The 27194-nt window shown below is 43.8% G+C and overlaps 1 protein-coding gene across 2 annotated transcripts; it reads right to left on the reverse strand.

Moving 5' to 3' along the window:
- Positions 1-1538: 1538 nt before the first annotated feature.
- Positions 1539-27051, reverse strand: LOC119558097 (disheveled-associated activator of morphogenesis 1). 2 transcript variants are annotated; one of them, XM_037871309.1, is made up of 10 exons: positions 26630-27051; positions 7791-8774; positions 4631-5599; positions 4385-4562; positions 3620-4318; positions 3340-3545; positions 3137-3279; positions 2919-3080; positions 2693-2856; positions 1539-2618 (listed from the first exon to the last, which is right to left on the reverse strand). In XM_037871309.1, exons 1-10 carry the CDS (start codon positions 26675-26677, stop codon positions 1702-1704), a joined length of 4470 nt encoding a protein of 1489 aa, XP_037727237.1. In that variant the 5' UTR covers positions 26678-27051; the 3' UTR covers positions 1539-1701. The 2 variants fall into 2 exon arrangements, with proteins under 2 accessions (XP_037727237.1, XP_037727236.1); XM_037871308.1 differs by lacking the exon at positions 26630-27051 and adding an exon at positions 21774-21848.
- Positions 27052-27194: the final 143 nt, after the last annotated feature.

Consider the following 27194-nt stretch of genomic DNA (forward strand, 5'->3'; position numbering starts at 1 on the left):
GCATTGTTGCATACTTTTGGGCATCAAAATTGGGCAAAACCTCGGCTCAAAATGTACAAGAACTCAAACTTTTTGATTCTTAATACCAGGCGAACATAATCCGCAGCAAGTGGCTGCTGGGATTAAACGTTTTAACTTTCTGGAAAACTGCCGTTACCTTTGAAGCTTTCTGAAAAACAACACGCTCATTTTCAAGCTTTCTGGAGATGCCCATTTCATCTAATTACCTACTGATTTTTCTGTTCGCCTGGTACTTGAAATCGAAAATGGCCCAAGAAAATTAATCAAAACCCAAAACTTTAGACGTTTCATGGCAAATTTCTTGATTTTCGACACCAGGCGAACATAATCCATAGCAAGTGGCTGCTGGGATTCAACATTTCAGACATTCTGGAAAACAACCGTTACTTGGCATAAACTAGCAAGAGATGCCCATTTCATCTTATTAAATCACCTACGGATTTTTCTGTTCGCCTGTTACTTGAAATCGAAAATTGCCCCACAAAAATGATTTAAACCCAATAACTTCGCCGTTTCTTAGTTCATTTTTGATTTTTAATACCAGGCGAACATAAATGGCAGCAGGTGGCTGCTGGGATTTAATATTTCAGACATTCTGGAAAGAAACCGTTACTTGGCCAATGCTTTTCCAAGCTCAGCCTAGAGATGGGCAACCCTGCTGTTCATCGGTTAGAGTCACGAGTTCGACACGATAGGCACGAAAGTCCCTTGTATTCAGTGGGGTCGTGCCGCAAAAATCAGTCACGCTCTCATCCCTAAGTAAGCTTTGATTAAAGCAATCAGCTGATCGTTTTCTCCTATTGGAAAGTTCTGTTCGCCTGGTAAAAATCCTCTCCTTTCCTCTGAAAAAGCAGCTGTTTCCTTCAGAATTCAAAAAACCCTTAAAACCATCGCTTTTTTTAAGAACTAAACGAACATAAAACCAGCTTCGTTTATTTTTCATTCACAATAAATGTTTATGTTTATTATAATTTGTTAATAGTAAGGGTGTAATTTGCAATAGAAGATAGCTATTTCTCCGCAAAAGGGCGTGGCGCCTTAAAACATCCGTAACCGTAGATTCGGTACGGGTTCGATACTGGGTCTCGTGCTAAAAAAAAAACAAATCAAGAAGAAACAAACGATATATGTATACCTTAATTTTGAACATGACTTTATGGCGGGCCCCTTTCCGGCGGTTCCATGTGCGGGGATTATGCTGAGTTTACTCGATTGCGCTATGTGGGATGAGGACGAGATGTGTGAGCTCCGAGAAATCGGTTCGATATATAGCTTTGGGTTTAGGATTTACAGATACAGAAGCATATGCCATATGCCATAGGGTTTACGTTTGCCAAATACAATTTCCAAGGTACGCTACACACATGATGATTCGATTCTTTCGCCTCGATTCGATTAGATCATAACATTTTTTAGACTTTAAATTACAATTACTTTTCGATTTTGTAAAAAATTTGGTTTCACGCTTTTACGAGCTTTACGTTTAGATTATGTGCTATAATATATAGATCGTAGTGTATGCGTACGGGTAGTATGTATGTATGTAGATATAAATAATTACAAAAAGGTGTCTTTACGATGTAAGGAAAAAAAAAATACTTTCGCGCAATCCGGAAACATTACTTTACAGCGGGGGGCGGTCCGTAGAGGGGGATCCCCTTCCTAGTCTCCATCCCCTGGCTACTGACGCCTCACGGTCCGCTCGCGCTCCCGCCCGCTCTCCTCCCGCTGCAGGCTGCCGTGGCGCGGTGGCGAGGTGTGTCCGGTGGGGGCACCACCGCCATTGAGCACCCGCGCCTTGCGCGACCTCTTGAACTTGGCCATGTCCTCGCCAAAGACGTCGCCGGTCCGCAGCGCCGAGATGAGGTCATCGAACTCGCCCTTGTTGTCGCCGCCGCCACCGCCGCCGCCGCCCTTCGCCGGGGAATCCGGACCACCGTTGGGGGAACCAGACTTGAGGCCCAGATTGCGGGCCACGCTGCTCATCAGACCGGTCTTGTTCTTGCGCTCGATGGTGCGCTTCTTGAGCTCCGCCTCCTGCTTGGCCCGCTTCTCCTCCTCCTCCTGCCGCCGGCGGAAGCTTTCGTTGTCGTGCCGTGCCTCCGCGAAGGCGCCCAGGAAGGAATCAAAGATACCAAAGAACTCATCCGGCTGCAGCACCGATCCATCCTCGCCGAACAGACGCACTGCCCGATCGAAGCGCGTCTTCATGTCCTGGAACTTATCCTCCAGCTCCGCAAAGCGCACCGATGCCTGCGCATGGAACTCGCGCATCACGGGCAGAAAGCGATCACCCTGCTGGGCGGGACCCGAGCTGCGATGGAACTCAATCTCGCGCGCCACATCCGCCAGACCCGTGCGCAGCATCTGGATGTCCTTGTCCATCTCGCCCAGCGACACCTTGGAGGCCTCGCGCACATGCGGTATGTCGTCCTCCAGCTTCAGCAGGTCCTTGAACTTGCGCTCAATCACCTGGACGAGGTAGTGCAGCAGGGTGGTGCCCTTGGCGGCACTGGACTTGGTGTCCGCCAGCCGGTTGAGCGAGGCCAGTCGGAAACCGGAGGCATTGCCGCGAGCCCCGCGGTTCATGTAGTTGCCTATTGGGATTGCAATTGATGGGGAGGATTAATATCCGAGAACCATTAGCCATCGGGCGACCAGCGAAACATACCCAATGCCAGGACCAGCTCCAGAAGCTTGCGCAGGCGACGGGAACGAGCCACCTCGCGGGAGGCCTCCATCACACTGGTGATGCGGGGGATCAGGTCGTTGATGGTCAGCATGAAGCGCTTCTTGTAGTGCAGGCTCTTCAGGCGCTGCTCGTAGTGGGGAATCCTGCAAGTGGAACATATTATTAGAAGAGATTCCCCCTGGCTAGCAGCTCCAATGAAACCCACTTGGATATCTCATAGAGGAAGCGATCGGCCCGCGCCAGGGACTCAATGTCCTCGCTGTGCTCGTCCAGCAAGGCTCGCTCCTCCGCCGAGGGCGTGAATTTGAGCAGCTGCTCCACCATATCCAGCTGCAGTTGCTCATTGCTGTCCATGGAGAGAATGGCCCTGCAAGTGAAGGAGGAGGTTAGTAGTGGTCAGTGGTTAGTGTCCAGCAATCCTACTTTGATATCTCCATGTCGCTCATCTTCAGCTTGCTCAGCAGGATTGTGCAGTTCTGCGCCCTGCGTCCATCGATCACCGACAGCACCTTCTGCTTGGCCGCCTTGCCGGTCACTCGCAGATCCTCATAGGATCCATCGGTGGCCTGGAAAGGAAGGGGGGGAATTAGCTGGTCGGACAGCAGAGGCCAGACTCCCGTACTCACCGACACCCCGTTCTTTTGGTAGGCCGAAAAGAGCTTGTCTATCGACTCCAGCTCCATGTTGTTGTACAGCTTGCTCTCGTCCAGCTCGCTCCACACGGTGCCCTGCAGCTTGGCGTCCGGCAGCTTGGACCAGTTGAAGCTCTTCAGCGGATTCGTCGGCTGTGGCACATTCTTCTTTGGCAGATCCACTTTAGGTGGCGCAGGAGCTGTCATCAAGAAAGGATGAAAATCCAGTCAGTGGGAGTTCAATCAAACCCCTTATCCACTTGAGACCACTTACCCATCGTCTGGGTACCCATGCTTGGCGGCGGAGGAGGTGCTCCCGGGCATGGCGGTGGCGGTGGGGGCATCATGGACGGCGCCATGGGTGGCGGTGGCGGCGGTATGGCCTTGAGCATGGGCGGCGCTGGCGGCGGCGAGACGGCGCCATTGCATCCGGTGAGACCGGCCACCTTCTGGTCGTCGGGTATGCTGCCCTCGGTGACCAGCCGCTCCAGGCGAGCCCGCTCCTGCTGCTCGCTGAGCAGGCGGTGCTGCAGATCCTCTGCCCGCATCTCGGCGGTCTGCGCCCGCTGCACCGCCTGCGAGTGCTGGGCGGACTCCTTCTCCAGGCGCTCCCGCATGCGCGCCAGACCCGTCTCCAGGTCCTCCTTCTCCTGCATGCGCAGATCGAGTTCCTGCTCCTTCTTGGCCAGCCGCGACTGCACATCGAAGTTCTCGCGCTCCAGCTCGTCGGCCCGCTTGCGCGCCTGCGTCAGCTGCTCCTCCTTGACCAGCAGGCGCACCAGCTTGGCCACATCGATCTGTAGGGGCGCCACGTCGGGATCGTGGACGGGCGTGTCGCCGGCCAGCTTCAGCTGCTTCTCGGGGTCATCCGGATCGGAGATGAGGTCGCTGTTCGGCCGCTGTTCCACCTGTAGCACAATCTGCTGCACCACGCGGTCAATTAGCAGCCAGTGTTCCGTGCAGTGGCCTGTATCTGTGGGGGAATCGTATATGTGCATTAGATGAATCTCTGGAGGAGATGGGCAAGGTGACCACTTACAGGGCAGCAGGAGCATGTGCTGCAGCAGGGAGAGCATGTGGGGATAAGCGGGCGAGTGGCTGAGCTTGCGGCGCAGCAGCTCGAACATGGAGCCGGCGCTCTTGGTGTCCACATGCTCCTCCTTGAAGCGGCGGGCAAACTCCTTCTCATCCTCGGCGCGAACCATCTCAAAGAAGTCCTACAGGGAATTGGAAATAGCTGGTATTAGAGGAAGGCCCACCACATCCATGAATCCTCATCACTCACCAAATGCCTGTCCAGCGTCTCATTCTCGTGGGTGCGCAGCTTGTCGATCACCGGCTGGATGCCCAGCATGAGAAACTCGTACCGCAAGTGCAGCCGGAAGTCGAGATTCTCCTGCCCGGGTCCATAGTTCAGCACCGCATTCACAAACGACATGAGGGCCGTCTTCAGGTTGACATTATCCCTGTAGCCATACGTGGAGCGGTCCAGGTCGTTCACAATGCTCTGGAAACGGGTTCGCTCCGTGGCGAACTCCTGGAAGTAGAGCATGGCTTGCAGCACCTTGCGATGGCCGCCCGGCACCAGGCACACGGCACCCAGAATCTCCAGGGCGGCGATCTTGGTGCGTATATTATCCGCCACCAGGGATCTGGCTATGGTATCGATGGCCGTCGGATGGGCCAGCACATGGGCGCGTCCCATTGAGTTGTTCATCAGCGCCTTAATGCAGCCAATCAGGCTGGTGTGCAGCGAACTGTTGGCCACCCGGATGTCCAGCTGCAGCAGGAGATCGAGCAGGGCCGGCAGCCCGTCCAGCTCCACAAAGCGGAGCACAAAGCTGTGCGTGGAGGTGCGTAGGGCCGTCTTGAGGGCGTCCACGAAGGCGGCATGGCCATCCAGGCGGTTGCCCAGCTCGTGGCTGGGTGAGTCCTCCGGCGAGAGGGAGACATGCACCACAAGCTCCTTCAGTCGCTCGATGTAATGCTCCGCGGTGGGTGGCTGGGTAATGGCCGCCGCATCTGGGCCATCGGCCGCGTCCAGAGGCAGCTTCCTGGAGCAGTAGATCTGCCACTTCTTTTGCGCCGGCAGGCTCAGCATCGCCTCCTTGTTGGGCGCCGTCAGGTCAAGCTCCTCCACCAGCTCCGCGAACTTGGTGTCCAGCTCGTCCACCGACGGCATCGGTTGGGTGGGCGTGAGCGTCTGCAGGGTGAACGCCCCCTCCACGACGCAGATCTCAGGCGGCTCATCGTCCTGGAACAAAAGGGGGAAGGGGAAAGGAAAAATCGATTAGTGGCAGATTGCTCAAGCTCCAGCGCATATCATATACGTTCTACGGCCGTCAGCAGTGCGTGTCCAATTAGAAGGCAAACCACCATTGCCCAACCTCGAGCTAAGGCCCACAACCCACAGCCCACACCAGGGGGCAAGCCACCAGTCAGTCCAATCCAATCCAATCCAATCCAATCCAATCCAATCCGCCTGCTCAGGAAGCGGTTCTGCTTGCTGAGCTAATGGCACTACTCATGGCTCGCCCGCTGACTCAGTCTGGGTTCTTGAATATCGAATCTGGCTACTCTAATGGGGGATCTTTGGTCTAGGAAAACATTCCTGCAAAACCAGGTACTCTATTTATAGGTATAACTGCTTGTTAAGCCAAGTTTGGATATAACACTTGTCAGGAATAGTGACTAAAATCGGGAATTTTAAAGTTCTTAGCTTTGTTTTGATCTTATACCCTTGATATTTTGTTTAAATGTCCTATAGTTAGGATAGGAATGCTCGAAAAACTAAAAGATTAAAACATTCCTTCAAAACCAGGTACTCTATTTATAGTTATAACTGCTTGTTAAGCCAAGTTTGGATATAACACTTGTCAGGAATAGTGACTAAAATCGGAAATTTTAAATATCTTAGCTTTGTTTTGATCTTATATCCGTGATATTTTGTTTATATGTCCTACAGTTAGGATAGGAAAGCTTGAAAAACTAAAAGATTAGAATATTAATAATATCTCTTTTAATCTGGAGTATATCATTTTTTAGGTTTTCACAACTTCGAATTGTATTTTTATATAAAAATAAGATAATAGTTAAGACCAGAAAATGAATGGGATTTTGAAAGGAATCATATTATAGCTTCTTTGTTTGTTGAGTATACTTTCTTCTATTGTGGAGTTCTGCATTTTTTAATGGTTTCATATACAAACCAGTTCTGATTTTTACTTTTGAGTACTTTACTCGAATTAAAACTGCACAAATGCCAATACTTAGCCTGCTCAAAACTGCTATCATAGCAACTTCCTTTATAAATAGAGAACGCCCTACTTCAAATATAATCTTATTACCAACTCCATCTCCCCAAAGTTAGTTTCCTTTCTTGTTCCGCCTTAAACTCACTTAAGTGCCCTCGAAATACGTCTCTGTTTCGACTTATTTAGCTGGCGACGGAGCAGAATCAAATTCCTCACTCTGCCGTGTCTCAAAGGGCTTGAATCGTACCCCCAACTCCCCCTACTTTTCGGATCGTTCCCATGGCAATTTGAATTATCGCCTCGCTCTTATGCAACTTCGTGCACAATTTGACAAATTCGCTGACACAGAATCGTCGGAAGAGGTTGGTAGGGGGCTAAGTTGGGGCAGTGCTCGAGTGCCGGCTCCGATTTCGATTGACAATTGGGTCTGTTGGGGTTCCAAGCTTCGCACGTGACTTTGCCTGGATTTTTCTTTTTTTTTCGGGTTATTTGATTCGGTCCGAGTTGTGTTCTATCGAAGTGTCACCCACACTTTGTATGTTCTGATTAATTCATTTCATTACTACATAAGTGTTGGTATTTAGCTGTTTGATATTATGTAGTTGGATATACGTAAAACCCTCATTACTAGACGTAGGATTATATCTAACTACTATCACTGAAGTGTCAACCACACGTTGTATGGTCTAATTACTTAATTTCAATACTACCTTTATATTGGAATTTAGTTTTTTTGATATTACCTGGTTACATGTGCCCAAAACCCTCATAAGGGATTGTAAATAATTTCTAGACGTCGGATAATGTGTGGAATTATTTCCTAGACATTTTCTAATTACCTTATTTCATGACCACATTCATTTTGGAATTTCATTTTTTTATATTACCTGGTAACATCTGCCTAAAACCCTCTTAAGGGATTCATTTCCTAACGTCGGGTAATATGTGAAGTTATTTCCTAAACATGTTCTAATTGCCTAATTTCGTTATTACATTCATATTGGAATTTAGTTCTTTAATATTAACTAGTTACATCCACCTAATCTATTTGTAATGCATCGAAATGATATTTTCTCAGATATGTCACTCCTTCTAGTAAATGAACGATATAATACATCCCATAATCACAACATTATAAACCGTTTCCTGTTTTAAAACCAACCTATGACTTTAACTATCACCAGGACCCACCTTGAAGCAGCCGCACCAGACCCTCCTGCCCCTGAACCCGGGCATCTTCTTCTTCTGCTGGTGCCTGTAGTGCTTCTGGAGCGGCGTCTCGTTGCTGCTGGTGCTGCCTGAAAGCCACTTCCTGAGGCCGAGACTGTGGGTGCTGCTGTTGCAGTTGCTGTTGCCGTTGCAGTGGCCGTTGCCGCTGCCGTCGAGGTCCTCCTTTAGGCCAAAGGGATAGCCAAAGGTGTAGCCTAGTATGTTGTGGGTGTAGAAGGAACCGGCTCCGCTGCCCAGGCCGTTCTCATGGTCGGACTGTGACTGTGACTGCTGCTGCTGATGTTGCTGCTGTAGCTGCTGCTGCTGCTGCTGCTGGTGACTGCTGCTGATGTTGCTGTTGGTGGCACTGCGTCCGCTGTACTGATTCCAATAGCGATACAGACCGTGGAAGCAGTTGTAGTCGCTGAGTAAGCCCTTCCAGTGCTCAAAGTCGAAGCGCTCCTGAAAGTTGTTGTTGGACGAGGTGTCGCTGCCGTTGTTGTTGCTGTTGTTGCTGGGATGACTGCTGATGTTGTTGCTGCTGCAGGTAGTGCTGCTGCTGCCGCTGCTGCTGCTGATGGGCAGGGTGGCGGTGCTGCCCTGGCTGAGACTGAGCTCGCTGCAGCTGTTTAGGCTGGTGATGGACACCAAGCTGCTGCTGTTCTTGTAGCAATCGGTCTTGGTGTGGCTGTTGCTGTTGCTGTTGCTACTTCCGCTCCCGTTCGCCTGCTCACTGGTTATCGTTATCTTGGTCACTCCGGCCGCACTTCCCACTCCTCCGCTGGCCTCTCCTACTCCTCCATTGATGGCAATACAGTTGCCATTCAGGCTGGTCACCGATGTACCCGATCCTCCTCCCGCCTTGGGCTTCTCTAGCGTGCTCTCCGGACTCGTCTGCAGTATCTCCGTGTTGGCACTGTGCGTATCCGGCTCATTGATGCACACAATGGGACACGACTGTAGCGTCTGTAGGGTGAAAGAATAGAGATGTGGCATTAGTATATGGAGTAATTGACCTGCCCACAACATTGTGACAGCCGCTCTAATGCCGGCTGACAGGCCGAGGTGTCATGCCAGACAAATGCCCGTCAACTGGGAAATGGTAACTGGCAACTGGCAACTGGCAAGTGGCAACCACCTACCGCCTCATGCCAAGGCAACAGCCCAAGCCAGAAGCCAAGAAAACCAGCCAAAGCAAACCGAGTCATGGCTAACCGAGACCAGACGGCCCAAAGACGGGCCAAGAAGACAAATGCAATCGCAGTTGCGCACACACTCGGACTTGGAGGCGAAAATCTGGGGGGGGGGCCTGGGGATTTCAAGTGGATGGTGTTGACTGGTCTTCACTCAACCAAGTCGGTTGCACCTCAGGTTCTAACTAATGTGGCCATCGACAGCAATATGGGCTGTCCAATTTCATTTCGAGAAACGATTTCAAGACTTTTTTGAACCAAAGAATTAATTATTGTTGTATTTCGAATAAAGATATTTCTGGTTTCTTTAGAATATTTTAAATTTGTTTGTATTAAAAATATACGTCTTCTTATTCTGAATAAAAATAGTTAATCCCTTAAATATACTCCAAACTTTCTTGTACTAAGAAATAATACCTTTTGATTCTTAATAAAAATACTTGCATTTCCATAAGATATTTCAAAACTTTCTTGTAGCATGAAATTACCTCTTTATAAATAACAATAGAAATATATTCTAAATAGTTCTCTAGAAATATTCAAAGATATTCCAATTTCGTTTTGAGAAACGATTTCAAGACTTTTTTTAACCAAAGAATTACTTATTCTTGTATTTCAAATAAATAAATAAATAATTATTGTTTCTTTAGAATATTTTAAACTTGTTTGTACTAAAAAAGTACCTCTTTTTATTCTGAATAAAAATAGTTAGTCCCTTTAATATACTCCAAACTTTCTTGTACTAAGAAATAATACCTTTTGATTCTTAATAAAAATACTTGCATTTCCATAAGATATTTCAAACTTCATATAGCAAAAAATTTCCTCTTTATGTATAATAATAGAAACAAATTCTAAATAATTATCTCGAAATTTTCCAAGATATTCCAATTTCGTTTCGAGAAACGTTTTCAAGACTTTTTTGAACCAAAGAATTACTTATTGTAGCATTTCGAATAAAGATAATTATTGTTTTTCTAGAATATTTTAAATTTGTTTGTATTAAAAAAGTACCTCTTTTTATTCTGAATAAAAATAGTTGATCCTTTAAATGTACTCCAAGCTCTCTTGTACTAAGAAATAAAACCTTTTGATTCTTAATAAAAATACTAGCATTTCCATAACATATTCCAACATTTCTTGTGGCAAGAAACTACCTCTTTATGAATAATAATATAAATGTATTCTATATAATTCTGTAGAAATACTCCAAGATATTCCAAATATTCCAGTACCAATCATCCCCAATCCCCTTTGATTATGAAAGATATTCAAAACATGAGGGAAATATCATAATATAAACATATTCTTAATAATTCTCTAGAGTTTTTCCAAGATATTCAAAATTTTTCTGTACCAATCATCACCAATCCCCTTTGATTCTGAAAATAGTGGCATTTCCCAAAGATATTCAAAACTTTCCCCCACACGAAGGGGGGGGGGGTCTTTTCGCCTGTCAGATGTCAGAGAGTACTCAAATTTTGCCTTTAACCCACAAGATACAGAGCACAAATCTGCATATTCCGCAGCATTTCCATTTCCACTTCCACATCCACTGGCAAGAGCGGATTTTCGTGGGTTTCTGGTTGCTGGCAGCGCGTGGGGGACATCAGACATTTATTCATTTGTACTCGCAGGGCGACAAAAAACCAAACAAACTAAACTGAACCGAGAAACAAACATTATTACGACTGTTGTCAAGTTGTTGGATCTGTCTGTCTGTCTGTCTGTTTGTCTGCGATCCGTGTTGCAACTGCCGCAGAACCGAAATTGAATTCATGTGGGAGAGGAGTTGAGTTTTTCTTTGACTATGGTTATGGCTATGGCTCTACGGCTCTATGGCTCTATGGCTCTATGTCTATGGCTTTCCCTTCCCCTGCTGTTGTTATGCAAATTGTAAATTGTGAACTGCAATCGCATTGCACATTGCACTCTGCACACACCACACACCACACACCACACACCACAATCCACAATCCTCAATCCACAATGTGTATGGGCGCCACTTAAGACGTAATCGAGGAGCGGACAGGGACAGACAGGGGCATCAGTACCAGTACCGAACACATTATGCTGATGATGGCTTATTAATTTGCTTTCATTACGCCTCTGGCTCGTTCCGAGTGAGTGGAATCCGATTTGGAGTACGAACGAGCTCAAGTTGGTATTTGAATTGGAATGGAATGGCGCGAGGGGGGCTCGTCCGACTTGCTCAATGGATTGGGTAATCGGCTAATACTTTTATTCGCCAGAGCGAGTGCTCAATCAACAGCCATCAATCAATCAGCCAACTGGTTTTGGCCAGCCGGGGTTCTCGGCCACCAAAGGATTATAATTAATACCGAGAGTGTGTAAAAACAATCTTCGATCTGATTGGGTTTATTTCTAATTTGGTTGACAGATCGGCATACTTTGTGCTTAATGTCGCACAGAAAAAAAACTTGATATTTAAATATCAATTTGATATTATTCGAGAAATTATATACTGGTTATTAATAGGTAAAACTGTCAATAAGGTCAATTCCCCTCGTTCTGAAGAATTCGCGTTTTTTAAAGAGTTAATGTTGTGTTTTTGAAATGTTAAAATTATTTTCGTTCTGAAGAATTCGCAGTTGATTTTGTTATTAAAAAAAGATTCAACCGAGAGTGTGTAAAAACAATCTTCGATCTGATTGGGTTTATTTCTAATTTGGTTGACAGATCGGCATACTTTGTGCTTAATGTCGCACAGAAAAAAAACTTGATATTTAAATATCAATTTGATATTATTCGAGAATTTATATACTGGTTATTAATAGGTAAAACTGTCAATAATGTCAATTCCCCTCGTTCTGAAGAATTCGCGTTTTTTAAAGAGTTAATGTTGTGTTTTTGAAATGTTACCAAGGTCAATATTGGTTATGAAGAATTCGCAGTTGATTTTGAAAGAAGGTCCAATCATTCCAGTTTTCAAAGATTGATCTTCCGTTTTTATCAAAAATTTATATAAGATAACATTATAATACCTAATTGATATGTATCTTATTTTTGTTGTGTGTAGGAGGTGGTATAGCAAGTTTTCAATTGGAATTAACTATGTCTCGACGACTACTCACACAAACTAAAAACAACCCACCGTTGGATCTAGGATAATTAGAATCGCTGTCTATAAGTCGTCGTGTGAAATATCTTGAACTTTCCTTCCGCAAATCATTGTACACTTTCTTGTGCCCGATTCGTTGGGTTCTTATTGTTATTATTAGCTTTCTGTGTTTCTGTATGATATTTAATTTGAGGTAGACAATAAATGTGCTCTAGATTCTCCGCTACCGTTCTCGCTTGGCTTAAGCTACTCCAGTTGGGCTCACCCACTAAGCACCGAGCTCCCAGCTCCACCGGGGGATCATTTCGGATGCAGTTGGCCCAGTTGCCAACTGGGCCCAAAGCCAGATGCTGTGACAGCCTCTTGTCTTTTGTCTCTTTGCTGTCGTCGTCACAAATCAGGTCAATGCTTCAGCTTTGGCTTCAGTCTTGGCTTCTCAGACAGCCTCCATCTCCATCTGGGTCTATGGGTCTCCAGATCTCCATCTCCAACTCAATCTCAATCTCCGTCTGGGTCGCTGCCACCGATCTGCTCGGCTGTGTGGGCCCGTCGCTCGACTAATTAAATACGCGCTTTCGGCCTGCGCGTGGGTCTAATTAGACGCGTCTCGATCTGTTGGCCAAAATGCAGGCCATAAATAGCCATGGATGCGACGCTTTTGGCCACAATTAGAGCCAAATATTTGGACAGCCAGTAAAAGCAAAGACATACGTTCCGTATTAGAGGTAAAGACAGAATAAAGACCCACACTAGGTTATGTATGAGTTAATTAGTTCATTGCAGGGTCTAGTTCTCGAAATCTATCCAGCTTAGCCCCTCGTCCAAATCGCATTCATTCTGGAAAATGCCCAGAATGTTGAAAATGAACCTCGTGAGGGCATTCCAAAAGCCAAAGCAGGGAGAATATATAGGAGTGATACAGTGGTTAGTACACCTCATGGGAAAATCACCGAAATGATCGGGGTATCTCTCAACTACTGATGGCTTTGTAATATCTTCCGTTAGGAAAAAGAACTCCATCTCCTTGTCCCTTTTCCGTTCAACCCGGTTTAGTCATATCGATTCCCTCTGCACAGGAGTTCTCAGCTCTACAAAATCCGTGATTGGCTGATATACGTCTAGGGTCTCGAAGAGTCCATTTGGCGGGGGAATCAAATGATCTCCGTATGTTGGTTGCGCCGAGTCCATGGTATTACTTTATTCTTTATTTAACTCGTAGTTTTTTTAAATATTTTTACTGACAATTTTGCTGAACGTTTGTATTACTTTTCGAAACAAATTCATCTGACCTAATGACACTGGCTTGATTTTTGACTACCAGACTGGATTTATTTTAAAAAGTCATGGCAACCTTGGGGAGAAAAAAGGGATGAATTAAGATCTATATTGATTTAATAATATTAAATTATATTTAGCTTGACTTTAAATAAATCCAGTTAGTGTCACAAGGCCTTAATGATAGGCCTAAAACGAAGATGATTTCAGGATGAGCAACGTCACTTTCCCTTCTTATCAACCCTATAATTTTCCCTACTGCATTTTATTTGTTTTTATAAATTCCGGTTAATATAACCATTTGGAGGCCATTTCCTGGGTGTCCCTTTCTCTTGCATTCCCAATGTCTGATGTCTGGTGCCAGAGGCAATCGCATTTTTCACACCTGCCGCCGGCCACGCCTCCGCTGGGGAAAATGCCGTGGAAAATGCTGTGGAAAATGCACTTCCGAGTACTCCCACCAACCCAACAATCCACCAGAGTCGCGTAATAACTTCATAAGTCTAAGAAAGTGAAGTGGAAATGAAAATGGAAGTGTGGCAAATGGGTGACGATCGGGGGACCACAGGCCAGGAAGTGTTACTGGATCACGGATCTCTGATCTGGAATCGGGGGACCGGAGGGGATTTGCCACTACCTACATCCAACAGCTGCGCTGCCCTTTTGCCTGAACGACCAAAAATCCATCAAACGACGGAGCTCGCGCGAAGCTGCATCCAAAAAAAAGATTAAAACGAAAATGAAAACTAGTTTTTCCGCATGCCAGGAAAATAAAGAAAACATGTTGAAAGCGCGCACACAGCTGCTGCTGGCAGCCAGAAACTTTTCCTTTTTGGCACAAAACAGCACACGACACATCAACATAAGCTCATCTTTACCCACTTTTCAGGCACTCTTTCAGTTTTTCCGGCGGGGTGGTTGGTTGGTTAATTATCGGTGCGTTCCAGTGGCAGGAGGATGGGGTATCTGAGCATCTGGGCACCTGAGCAGGCATCAATCATACGCAACGTTGTCCGCTTTCCTCGCCGGCGACAGCCAAGCACTTGCAATTGCATTTGCAATTTTGGCCCCGTCGCACGGTCCAAAAATAGTCATTATGACCAACTAACGAAAGCGGCGTGGAAATTAATGGGGAAGGGGAGGGTTTACGTACTCGAGATTTGTGGCATTTCATTTGCAGTTGTCAGTTAATTGCCAGCATTTTTAGCGCATTTGTCAGCCTGCCACTTTTCCAAATGCCACTTTTCTTGTTTTCGTCTTAATAGGGGAAACAGTTGCCCAATGTTCTATCTTCGCAGGGATTATCAACGTTTCTGGCGCGACAGCTGCGATAAGTGAAGTGACAATATTTGTTTGCTCAGATTAAGGGGCAGTGGAAGATTCCGACGCGATTAACTAAGGAATCTTAATGGTATGAGTAAGTGGAAATTTAAACATTTCAATTATTGCTCATTTCAATTCCAATTTGGGAATAAGCTTTAGAAAGTATTATTTTCAAGGTTCCCAAGGGAACTGAAATAATAGCAGAGAGTGCAAAGACCTCGTAGACGATCGACAAGGCCCAAAAACGGAAAACGCGGAACTTGCCCTCTTACAAATCGCACCCGAATTTTAGACGTGATCCATGGGATCCATGAGTGAACAGGCGCAGATACAGATACTTTCCGAGAGATACACTTAAGAAAAGCCAGTGAAGATATCAAAAACCTTCTCATAATTTTTGATTTTAGTAGAAAGTAAAGAAAAGTAATTGAGAATGATTTATTTTTAATTCAATTGCGAACAGAACAAACTTTCACGAAACAATAATATCCGAGAGGAAGTGCCATAGTTTTTTAAGAGTGTACTTATTAGGCATTTTGTGGCCGATTGGCGGCAACAGCGACACAACGAAAGCCAGGCAAAATACAAAATACAACAGCAGCGGCTAAGGCAAAATAACAATTGCGCTGGACCGTGGTGAAGGTGTTGTAAGGTGTTGTTTACATGCAACAACAACATTAGCAGTAGTGCAAGAAATACAAAAAAAGAAGAAAAACAATAGCAACCCAGGGCAGCTAAGCTCTGAAATTGAGTTAGACACGACGGCGCACAGAGAAATAAAAACGAAAACTAGTAAATGCAATCGAGTAATCAGGCATGCGGGTGCTAAAATGATATTGCACAAGTCCAACCCCGTCACCCCCCGCCAATTTGGCCCCCAAAAGAGCTATAATAGAAACTTAAATCGAAACCATGAACAGGGCCACCTGCCCGCGTTTTCATACTACCGAGCTAGGAACATGGAATCGGAACATAGCGGTGGACATTACTAAAATGTTTTTTGGTACCCTAATTCAATGACAAAACTTGTTTATATATATGGACATATAATCAAGTAAGGAGATCAGTGCTTCAAGTCAGATTGAAAAGTTCCTGCATGAAAATATGGAATTGAAATTAAGACATACGGAACATTTTACATTTACATTTTAGACTATCGAATTGCCAAACTGTCACAGCCCCACATTGGCCAATAAATAGCGGTGCCAAAGGAACAGAACATTTGTTGCCGGGGTATTTCTATTAAATATCTGATATCTTATCGGTGACCCAACAATTTGGACTTGTCACACGGGAGTTTATGGACATAAAGACTTGTTGAAACTGACACACGAGTTTGGAAAACGTTTTCCAGCACGCCGGCTACTTGTTCTTGTCGTTACCATTCCTCTCGCTGCGTTCTTTTATCAACTAATTTGGCCTACCAACTTTTGGGTGAGTGGCTGCAATCTGAGACTCATTTACATTTCAGCTAGTTGGTATTTCGGTTTATCTACCTTTTGATATTTCTGCCCGAATGGGCGAATAGGCCCCTCGCCCTGCCGATTTGCCAACGTGGTCAGGCTGAGAATTTATGGCCAAAAGTTCGGGTACCTCGGGCAAAGTCGAAGTGGGTGCAGCAGTTTCCATTTAAATGAGTCGAGGAAAATATCAGAAAATCCACTAAATGCCAGCAGTGGGGCCAATGAAAAATGTACGAAAATAAAAAACGTATGCCAAAAAAAAGTGCAAGTGTTTTTACCTGGGTCTACGGATCTAAAAAATGAAAAAAACAGCGATCGGCGAAGCGATCATCTCCTGCTGCGGGCATCAACTTTCACTAAATGCACCGATGAAGTTGTCGCCGTTGTCCGTCGTTGTTTTTTTATTTTCGTTGTTTTGGATGGTGGTCGATGGGGGTCAGTAACTACAACAACAGCCAGCCGAGGATCGATCAGGCCCATTGTCCCCGCCCCAAACCCTTTGTTCCCCGCCAATGGCAACTTGGCAACATGTCAACGGTCATCGCTCATCGTTGGTCGTTTTTTGTTTTTTAGCTGATAATCATCGAACCAGCAAAAAAAAAAAAACAACAACAGAGTGGAGAGCCCATTCAACATCTTGGCGAACAAGTTGTTAGCGAATTGGCAAAGTGCTTTTTAATTGTGATTACAACGATCGCACCATCGAAACCAAACCCAAAACCCAAACAAAAACAAAGTTGAAAAAATGATGAGGGTTCGCTGATCGACGGGATGGAAGATTGGGAATGTAGGATGGACAGCTGCCAAAATGGAAAGTCAAGTGCAATTGGCAGATAAGAATGTGCAGATATAATCAAAAAGCAGACGGATCAGGAAGTCGGGATGGTAGGAAGTGAAGTTCCATCGCAGATGGACCATCAATCATGATAGCACACTTTAATTGCAGGCTCAATTATCTAGCTGTTTGTCAAATAAGTTACTTTAAGGTGTTAACTGAATTTAAATAACGACAATGAGGTCTGAAAAAATGCCAAGAACTTCGGATAGTTGTCATAAAATGTCTGGTTTTAACATTAAATACGGCTTTTTCAAATAAAGTAATAACAAACTTGATTGCAAAATGAATTATGCAAATGGTTAACCAGTAATGAACTACAATGTATTAGAAGTATTTCAAGGTGGGATTAGATTTTATGGAAAATTTATGAGATGTTGATTATAAGAGTCGATCAAAATCAGAAAAAATATTTAAGATATGGCTTTTGTGGTAAAAGGTATGTTTCTTGATTGATAAAACAAAGCATTCCTACAAGTAATTTTCCTAAAAAACATGGATGTATATTCCCGGAGGAGGGTTACTTCTTCCTCAAATTAAGCAAATGTGTCTGGAAATTTTATCCAATTCGCCTTCAGCACTTCGAGGAGACATTTGGAGGCTCAGCCCCCGACGATGAGTGGAGCTTTTGCGCGAAGGCGAAACTGAGAAACCGAAACCTTAACCGAAACTAAACCTGGGACTGGCAATCCGGCAATCCGACTGACATTTAAAGTTTAAGAGGCCACCAAATGTGCGCTGAAAATGTGCTCGGGGAGGGGTCCTCGCCCCAGGGGCGCCCCTTCGGCAGATATTGGTATATATCGGTATTGGCCCGGGTAATTATAGACCAATAATGGGCCTAATTGGCCAACTGGGGGGGGTAAAAAACACGACTGCCAGAGTAACTGGCAAGTGGGAAGTGGTTTAGTACGACTATTAGTGTTAGTATCAGTATTAGCAGATGGACTCGCAGCGGCCTTCGGATTCTGGCAGAAGACGGAAGAACTTGGAGTCGCTGCGAAGGCTTCGAGACTTTTACTAAATCCAAGTGAAGGGGGTAAGGTATAGGGGAAGTTGCCTTCAAGTGCAGCAATTAATTACCCGGCTAACTCACTTCTCCCTAATGACTTCGACTTCAAACTGGCCACGATCGAAGTTTAAGAGGGGGGTGGGGTTCGGTTCTATAAAGCGTGCATACTACATGCTACAGTACATTTAGACATCGGGGGGAGGACTAATTTATGGGCAGGCACCTCGAGTCTCGATGCAGTACACCCCCAAGTGATCCACTTTGGCGGACCTGGGACTGAAACCAGTTTGCGGATCCAGCAATCCAGCAATCCACCGACATCTAAATGAGTCTGTCGGCGGTATCTGTTAGATAGTAAGATATACCTGCACCGAGTCTTTCGTCTTTCGGCATGGGTTTTTCTATTCCAAGCGCTTTGTTTCATTTTCGTAATGACATTTATTCCGCATTCTTGCAACTTGATTTAGGCTTGGTGCAGCTTTGGCTGTCTAGTAACTAACATACATAGTTGGAGCTGCTACGGGTTCGGCCGAAATCGTGCATAATTCTTTACTGTTCTGTGGAGAATCGAGAATACCTTAAGATACAGCTGCAAATCTTTGATGATCCTATCTGCGGTTAGTTTGGGATATCATTTTAAGAATTAGTTATTACTCCGTTAAAAAAATGCTGTAGTAAATCGAAAGAGTTACTGTTATCCATTACTTTATTTATTATTATAACTTGATTAGCTTGATTTTAATATGATATTAAGGTAAATGCTACTAAAATCGTATCTAATATTTTCTACCTAGATTTAAATGTAAGCATTTAATTTTATAAGGTTATAGGATAGTTAGAGCTCTATTCCTTTATTTCTATCAATGTACATTTGATAAGTATCGATTTCCTATTAGACTGTCACCATCGCAGTGTTCAAAATAAGACAATTTCCCCTCAATTTTCAGCTAGCGATTTTCCGCTATAATTTTCCTTTTGTTTTGTCCCTGCTTTGATTTGCTTGGCTAATTGGAAAATCGCTGCTTTACGGCCCGGTAATTTTTCTTATTATTAGGGGTCAAGGCAGGGGCGGCGTCGAGGGGGGGGCGTGGCATTTGGCACTTGTCCGAAATGTGTCGCTGGATTTTTGAAATTTTTATTTCGGATTTAATGGCGGCTTACGTAAAGCAAGACATCGAAGACTCTTTTGCCGGCTTCAAAAGTTAACCAGTACCGAAAAAAAACAACTACAGCGACAACAATTGTTGTGCAATTTATCTTTATTTAATTGAACTTTTACTTTCGTCGTCGCTGGCTGCCTTGTTGTTGTTGTTGTGCTCAGCGAACGCGTTTCATAAATTGCAAATAATTTTTCAACCAAAATCAACTTGATACAAAATAAAAAGAAAATAATCGAAAAAAACGAGAGATATCCAGGCGGATCATGGCTATATGTATATGTAGATATATGAACAAGTTGGTTGGGGAGAGGTATGTATGCTAATCCGGTAAATCAATTGATGTGCGCCGCGGGCGCTTATAAAAAATCGATATAAATTATTAATTCAAAACAATGCCAAGCCAAAGAGCCAAAATAAAAAAAATGTAAAAAGCAAAAGCCGAACGAAAACGAATCTGAATCCGAATCGGGGGGTAAAAAAAAAAAAAAAAACAAAAGCCGGCGCCGGCAAAAGAAAGAAAAGTGCAAGAAAAGCCCGCTCGAAAGAGCAAAACAAGTTTCTTTTATTCACCTTTGCATTGGCCATTTAATTTGCCTAAACGTGGTGTTCGTTTTGGGGGGTAAGAGCCAATATAATTAGTATATCATAAATGAGCCAAAGGTGAGTGAGATCACGTCGTTCATTCAGTAATTATTATAGTAAGATGGGTTATTTTTTGATGGCTTAAAAATGGAATTTCTCCTGATACACAGATAGAGAAATGAATAAGATATAGTGATCATATTGATAAATAATAAATATTATTATCAATTCTAGCTAGATGTACAGCATATTTCTTTTTACTCTCATTTTCTGTTTCGAAGAGTTTCGAATAGTGCTTTCGCGCTCTAACTCTTTTCGATTAGTGAGAATTTTCAAAGAGAATAAAATAATACCTTACTAATTACCATAATATTGATCATTGCTGCTTTTTTTCTGTGTGAAGCATAATATATGATTTACAGGTGAGATCGGATTATATATTTAATAATATCATCCCCAGATGGGTTCTATTTTTTGGATTTGTACTTGAATAAAAAAGGAAAATCCCCTTATAAACATGCCCTTTTCTACATTCACTTTTATCAATAGGGGTGAGATTCCCAGCCATTTTTGCTCTCATTTTCTGTTTCGAAGAGTTTCGAAAAGTGCTGTCTCGCTCTAACTCTTTTCGATTGGAGAGAATTTTTAAGGAGAGAACAAAAATACCTTACCAATATACCATACGAATATTGATCATTGCGGTATTTTTTCTGTGCGAAGCATATTATATATGAGTTACAGATGAGATCGGATTAAATATTTAATAATATCATCCCCAGATGGGTTCAATTTTTAGGATTTATACTTAAATAAAAAAGGAAAATCCCCTTATAAACAGGATCTCCCACTCATTTGCCCTTTCCTACATTCACTTTTATTAATAAGGGTGAGATCCCCAGCCATCCATCCATCATTTTTAAAGGTCGGCTTGACCTCCACGAAGGCGATGAATGGGAATGGGATGAATGCGTTTCATTAGCTTCACTTGTTCGCCACGTGCCTCTGGATCCCCGTTCCCCAATCCCCGCATTTCGATTGCCGATCCACTGATCACTGATTACTGATCACTCGGCGCTCTCCCATTTCTCCGCGCTCCGTAGAAAGCAAAAGTTGGAGTTAACCGAAAATCAAAAATCGAAAAACCGAAAGCAAGGCCCAAGTATCTTGACCCTCATTAATTCAAGTAAGCCGTCGGAGGCATTCGCAAAAAAAAAAAGAAAAAGAAGCCGAAAAACCATAAGAAAAACTTGAAATTTACAGTTTCGGTTTCGGTTTCAGTTTCGATTTCAGTTTTCAGGTGGGGATTTTCAGTTTGGGAGGATGGGAACTCCGCCACTCTGGGCACTGCAATTAACATACGAAATTTATTTAAATTCAATTTTTATTTCTCGGACGCGGGTCTCCAACTCCTCTTAACTTCTTCTTGGTGGCTTGGCGGTGGTGCCCGGTGAATGTTTTCACTTTCGTTTGGCATCCGAAATATCCAAAGTCTGGGCATCCGCCGGCAACCTGTTTCTTGGCCTGACTGACTGCCCGCTTACCATGATTATTGTGATTATTGGCCGGCGGTCGAGGGGGAAACTCTTTGGCTCGAATCTCGAGTCTCGAATCTGAGCGAAACCCCAAAACACACAAATTGAATACGACTACGAATACGAATACGTTTACGAAAACGAAAGTGAAAATGAAAATGTTTATCGAAAATATAAGGGGGAAAAACAAAAAAAAAACAAAGCAGAAGATCGCATAGATCGTGAGCTTCCCCGTCCCGCATTTCCTAGCCGTAAATTAAGTTGGCAATTTCTTGTTTTGTTGTCGGTGTCGGTGAAATCTGGCTGACAAAGAAAACTCCTGGCCAGGCGTCGTGTGTGGAAAGTGGTCGGTGGTTATTGTTGGGGATAGGGTATGGTGGATAGGGGATAGGGGATTCCCCTCCTCCTCCCAGTGGGGCAGCGGGTCAGGGAAAATGGGAAAACGGGCTTGACCTTAAGCCCCTCGTCTGTCTCCACATCCCAATCTCCCGTAGAATCCATCGCTCACCTTGTTTCTGCGCGGCGGCTTTTTCACTTCCATTCGCACCTCGGTTTCCATTTCCATTGCCATCTTGCCCTCCCAAAATTGGGCACTCAACTGGAACAACTTAGTCTTTGGCCGAGATTCGTATCTTATCCCACTTTAACCAGAATAACACTTTTATTTGCCCTGTTTTGCATGTTTACACTCGTTTTGACACTGACAATAATAAGCACACACACAAAAAGATACAGAGATACAGTAAAAGAGAAAGAGTAAAGGAAATCTTATCACAACAGATGCGTAAGTACTGAGATAAATGCTGGAAAGATTTATTCCGAAATCGTTTAGAAGATCTTTTAATGTAAAGATTTCTTTCCTAAGGGAAAGCAAATATAATCCCTTAGCTGACCAATTGAGTTTTTATTTTTTCCTTGGATAATGATTCCTAGGTAATTTTTAGCTGATCTATGGTCTTATGAAACTGGCTAGATTTTTGACTAACTGACTGGATTTATTTTAGAATGTCATATGTTTTAAATTAATGATTTTCTCTATAGCTAACCAATAGAGTTTTATCCGTAAGATTATGATTACCAGACATTCTAAAGCTTACCTAAGCCCTTATGACACTGGCTTATTACTTAAATATCTGACTAAACTTATTTTAGAAGTTCATTTGGCAATCAAAATAGGATTTTATAACTCTAAGCCCCTTTTTCTCTAGATTGCCATGACTTCTAAGATTTAATATACTCATTCAAAAAACCGAAAAAACAAAGCCAGTGTCATAAGGCCTTTAATGGTTTATTACACTTATTAAAGCAAATTTTATTTATCCGAAGTGCTTACTTTTAATTGTTTGATTTATTTCCCCGATTAAAAATGCTGGAGCATTGAAGATCCACAACCGCATCCACATGCCTTATCAGCTATCAATTATCAACTGGCCAGCTAGTTGGGCACTTTCACTTGCCAAAAGGCGAAAACAAACGAATTAAATATGTATTCCAGTTGATTAGACGGGTCAGACGCGGCTAATTCGTGTCCGCATAAATTTCAACTTCAATTCCAATCTCTGACAAACTCTCTGGAAAGTTTCGGCGCGTAGGTGGCCCCGCAAATGGATCGCATTACATGCAGATACTTTTGTATCTTTTGGCATTAGGTTTTGATTAAGTAAGTCAAACAAGACGGCCAGCTGGAGTGTATGGTATTGGATTGTATTAGAGTGGTGTAGAGTGGAGTGGTCTACGAGTCCGAATCCAAATTGGAGTGGGGACTTCACATGCAAATCAGCCAGAGACAGGAAATTATTACAGTACCCCCGCCACCCGAACCCACTTTTCCCCAGTCTAGTTTTGGTCATGTGCTGGTGGTGCCCGGTTTCGTTTGCTTTCGCAGCGATTCATTAGCATTACATGGCTTCCGTATTTGGACTCCGAAAAAGTACGAACATCTATGTATGCACATATGCAGTCCGTTCGAGGCCTATACCAAATGGGCTTTATGGCTAAATGGGTCAGAGCTTCCCGTAACGATGGTGCGATATCAATCCGTTATCGAGAATCAGCTTTCTTTAGATGTGGTCACCACAGACCGGCAGACGTGTTAGCCGAGACCTTGGCGGTCTGTCTAGGATTGCCTATAGTATGGATTACCAACTATTGTTGTTTATTGGTGCTTTGGAAAAGCAAAACAAAAGATCAGCAAATACTTTGTATCGCAGTTACTTATAATAGTGATATTAAACTAATAGTCTAGTCAAGACCTTGCTATAATTCAAGAAATACTATTTATGGCTATATGACACTTGCTTATATATCGACATACTGAATGGATTTATTTTAAAAAGTCAGTATATACTAAGTTTTTGAAGAAAATTTTTGACCAGCGATATAAAACTAATATTCGACTTAAAAAATACTACCTATAGCCTATGACACTTGCAAAAATTTCGATTAACTGGCAATCTACGGTGTGTACTCGGTATACTAGATCCTTTTTGACTAATGCCTTAATAGCAGTATTAAACTAATAGTTGGGTTAAAAAATACTAAATATAGCCTTATGACACTTGCTTAAATTTCGTTGAGTTTATTTAAAAAAGTCGCTACCGTAAAGCATATCTGTAAACATGTTTGGATTTAATAGTGTAGTTCACATTAATAATTTTAGTAATCAAAGTTAGTTGGTCAATATGAAAGCCAGTGTCATATGGCCATAAACCTTGTAGCCACCAGTTGAAAGTACCCCCTATGAATGGGAGGTAATTGGAGGTGAGCAGGTGTGAAGCCATCGCTTGAGATAATTTAGCTATCCATCCAACGACTTGGCCCACATTCCGCGAGCACTCCAAAGCTCGTGAGAATCGAGTTCGTCTGCTGGAGACGGCGACTGGAGACTGGAAATCGGAGATCGGAGAGTGGAGGCTGGATAATAAAGCCCACTCTGTGGGCTAGGCCAATGTCAGTCTGGCAGGCCTAGAATCCGCCAGGGGCTTACGTCATAAATAAAGCGACCACCACAGGCCAGACGAGATCCAACGAACCAGTACGAATACCACCAGCACAACCTCTACCAGTTCCAGTTCCAGTTCGAGATCGGGTTTGGTGGCACTTGCAGATGCAGATGGAGATGCAGTTGGAGATGCAGTTGGAGATGCTGATGCAGATTATTATGCAACCTGCGGATTTCGCGGAGAAAGCTCAGCCGAATTCTAGCGCAGATTACGGTAGTTGACGTCACAACGGAACTTGCCGTTAGTTATTGGTCAATGGGTTGGGGGGGTATCCAGGTATCCAATCCCCAGAAAGGTGGAGTAAGTGCACTTCCATGTTCCCATGTTCCAAGTGTCAACGGTTCAGAATATCACAGGCCAAGCCCGCAGAATGTCAAATGAGCGAAAGTAGCCAGGAAATGATACTGAACACTGAAATGTTGTCTCAAGTGGAGCTCAGAGTTTAAATAGAGCGTAGGACAGGTGATATTATGACATTTGCCATCAAGCAAAAAGGTGTTGTGTCATTCGAGTTGGTGTAAAATATGCGATAAATGCCATTGATATTCAGCCTTGGCAGTTTTGTTCTAATAATTATAATGGGTTGTTGCTCAAATTATTCCATAAATTCCGTGGGCTACAATGAAGCCATTGCGATTCCTTTGTTTTTCAATTTGAAAGGAATTCTTAGCTTTGAGCAATACTGATTAATTGGTTTAGATCGAATTTAAAGACGGATATGGAATAAAGCTGATTTACCTATCTTGCTAGAAACTAGGCCAAACAAAACTTAAAAACTCCTAATAATTTGGGTTATGCAACTCAGGTCTGCAAATACGATAATGGCCACACATTCCAGACGCCTGTTAATCGAGTTATCGAGTGGCTTATCGATGCCTCGAATTGCATTTTAACAAGGAGCTCCTCCATCCACCATCCACCATCCTCCATCCACCATCCATCGTTAACGGAACCAGCAATCTAGTGATAGTAGATGGAATGCTATGGTATGGTATGGTATGGGGGTCTTGAGTTTACGAGGGGCGTCTCGAGTGGATTGCTCAACTCTCACCCCGCGCTTTTACCGCCTCATCAGCATTTCTACACTCGCACAAAAAGCCAACCGAAAATTATTACTAATTAATTATAGTTGCACAAATATTGCTGCATTGCACCTCCATCGAGTACCCTCATTACCTCCATCCCCCCCCCCCCCCCCCCCCCCCATACTTTTTATTTTTATAATTTGCTGCTTTGGACGTAGGCCACTTGTTTGTTTTTCCATTTGATTTTTGTTTTATGTTTGATGTTTGCTATGCGGTGCGCGGCATTTCGTCAGCTCATTCAATTGAAGCTCATTAAGGCGCACTCGAAATCTGAGGGGCGGGATTTGGGGGGTTGGGGGGATGGATGGCCGCCAATGGGCACTTAATTTCGCTGGGGCGCATTTCACTTTCATTTCTACACAATCAAAATGCGTCGAGTACCCGGGCATCCGAGCATCGGCGATCGTCGATTGGAGAATGGGGATTGGGGGTTGGGGCTTGGGGAAAGGGGTATGGGGAACTGGGAAAACTGAGGCGCAAAAATTTCAATTTCATTTTATTTATGAGCGACCAGGCGACACTTTTGAATGCAAATGACGCCAAATTGTTGGTCAAGTGAGAGTGGACGACTCTCACTGTCTCTTTGCCCCAGCCCCTTTCTAATTGGCAGGTGGAAAACCTTAGAGGTGAAGAACTCGTTAGGAACCCAGTAACCCAAAGGGATTTGGATAGGAATCTAAGGGTCCCTAACAAAGTTACCTGATATAGCCTTTGTCAGGATTGATCTAACTCAGTTTGATTTCCATTTTAAAATCTATCATGTTTTCTCTGTTTTTAAATTAGTTCTTTTTGCTCCGTTTTATTTTACTTCTTTACTGTTCTTTTTTAATGGCAATACTAGTCTTTAACATTACAAAAAGACACTGCAACATAAAAAGTCTAAACCATAATTTGTGCATAGAACATAACTTTGCAAGAAATATTATGGTTCGTTAACCAACACTAATTTCGCGTATTCTACAGACACATGCGTCTTTTCTTTTGCCAGTTGTATACAATGTGTGAAAATCATCTATTTGTATCGATTTTGTATAGATTTTCTGTTTAATTAACAATAACAGCTGCCATATAAATACTTTCAACAGATGACAACCTAATGGGTATTTGGCAATTATCTTAAAGACGTACCATTATACCAACAATCACTTTAATTTTCCCTTCGTTACCGAATTAACCGCAACAAATTCGTGTGAAAGATGGCCCTCTAAAGTGGTTCAGTGGTTCCCGACCCAGAGACCCACAAGCCAAAACCCGGAGAGTAACCCCGAGTAACTCACCGTGTTGATCTTATCCATGAAGACGCTCATTTGGTTCTTCCCAGCCATTTTTGAGGCTGCCTTTTTTCCGCACTAGAACTCGAATGAACTATATAAGAACTATAGCCTACTGGAGCCGATGGCTTTGCAAGTGTTTTCCTCTTTCTGCCGCAGACTTGGATGCAGCACCAAACCACACATCACGCACTGCACATTGCCAATTCACTTGGTGCGAAAAAAAAAGTAATCAAAAAAAATAATAATAATAATAATAATGAAAACGTTTTTAAAGAGGAGTTCGCGACGACTACGTTGGCTGCACGGGAAAAGCACACGCGCGCGCGTATTACCAATTTTCAATCAGTTCGACTTCTATATGGTGTTTATATGGTCTATAGTCTATAGCCGGTGGGATCGGGATCCGCTCGCGTGCGTTCTTATCGACGGCTGGCAGCGCATTGAACGCTCGCCTCGCCGCTCAAGACGTGCCCACGGCAGCGGCGGCGGCGACTTGGCCAAAAGCCGAAGTCGCTGACGACGTCGTTTTGAGCCGAAGAAGTTAACTTGGCCAAGACGGAGTGGCAGC

Source organism: Drosophila subpulchrella, chromosome X (genome assembly GCF_014743375.2).
Source record: "Drosophila subpulchrella strain 33 F10 #4 breed RU33 chromosome X, RU_Dsub_v1.1 Primary Assembly, whole genome shotgun sequence".
Taxonomy (NCBI): domain Eukaryota; kingdom Metazoa; phylum Arthropoda; class Insecta; order Diptera; family Drosophilidae; genus Drosophila; species Drosophila subpulchrella.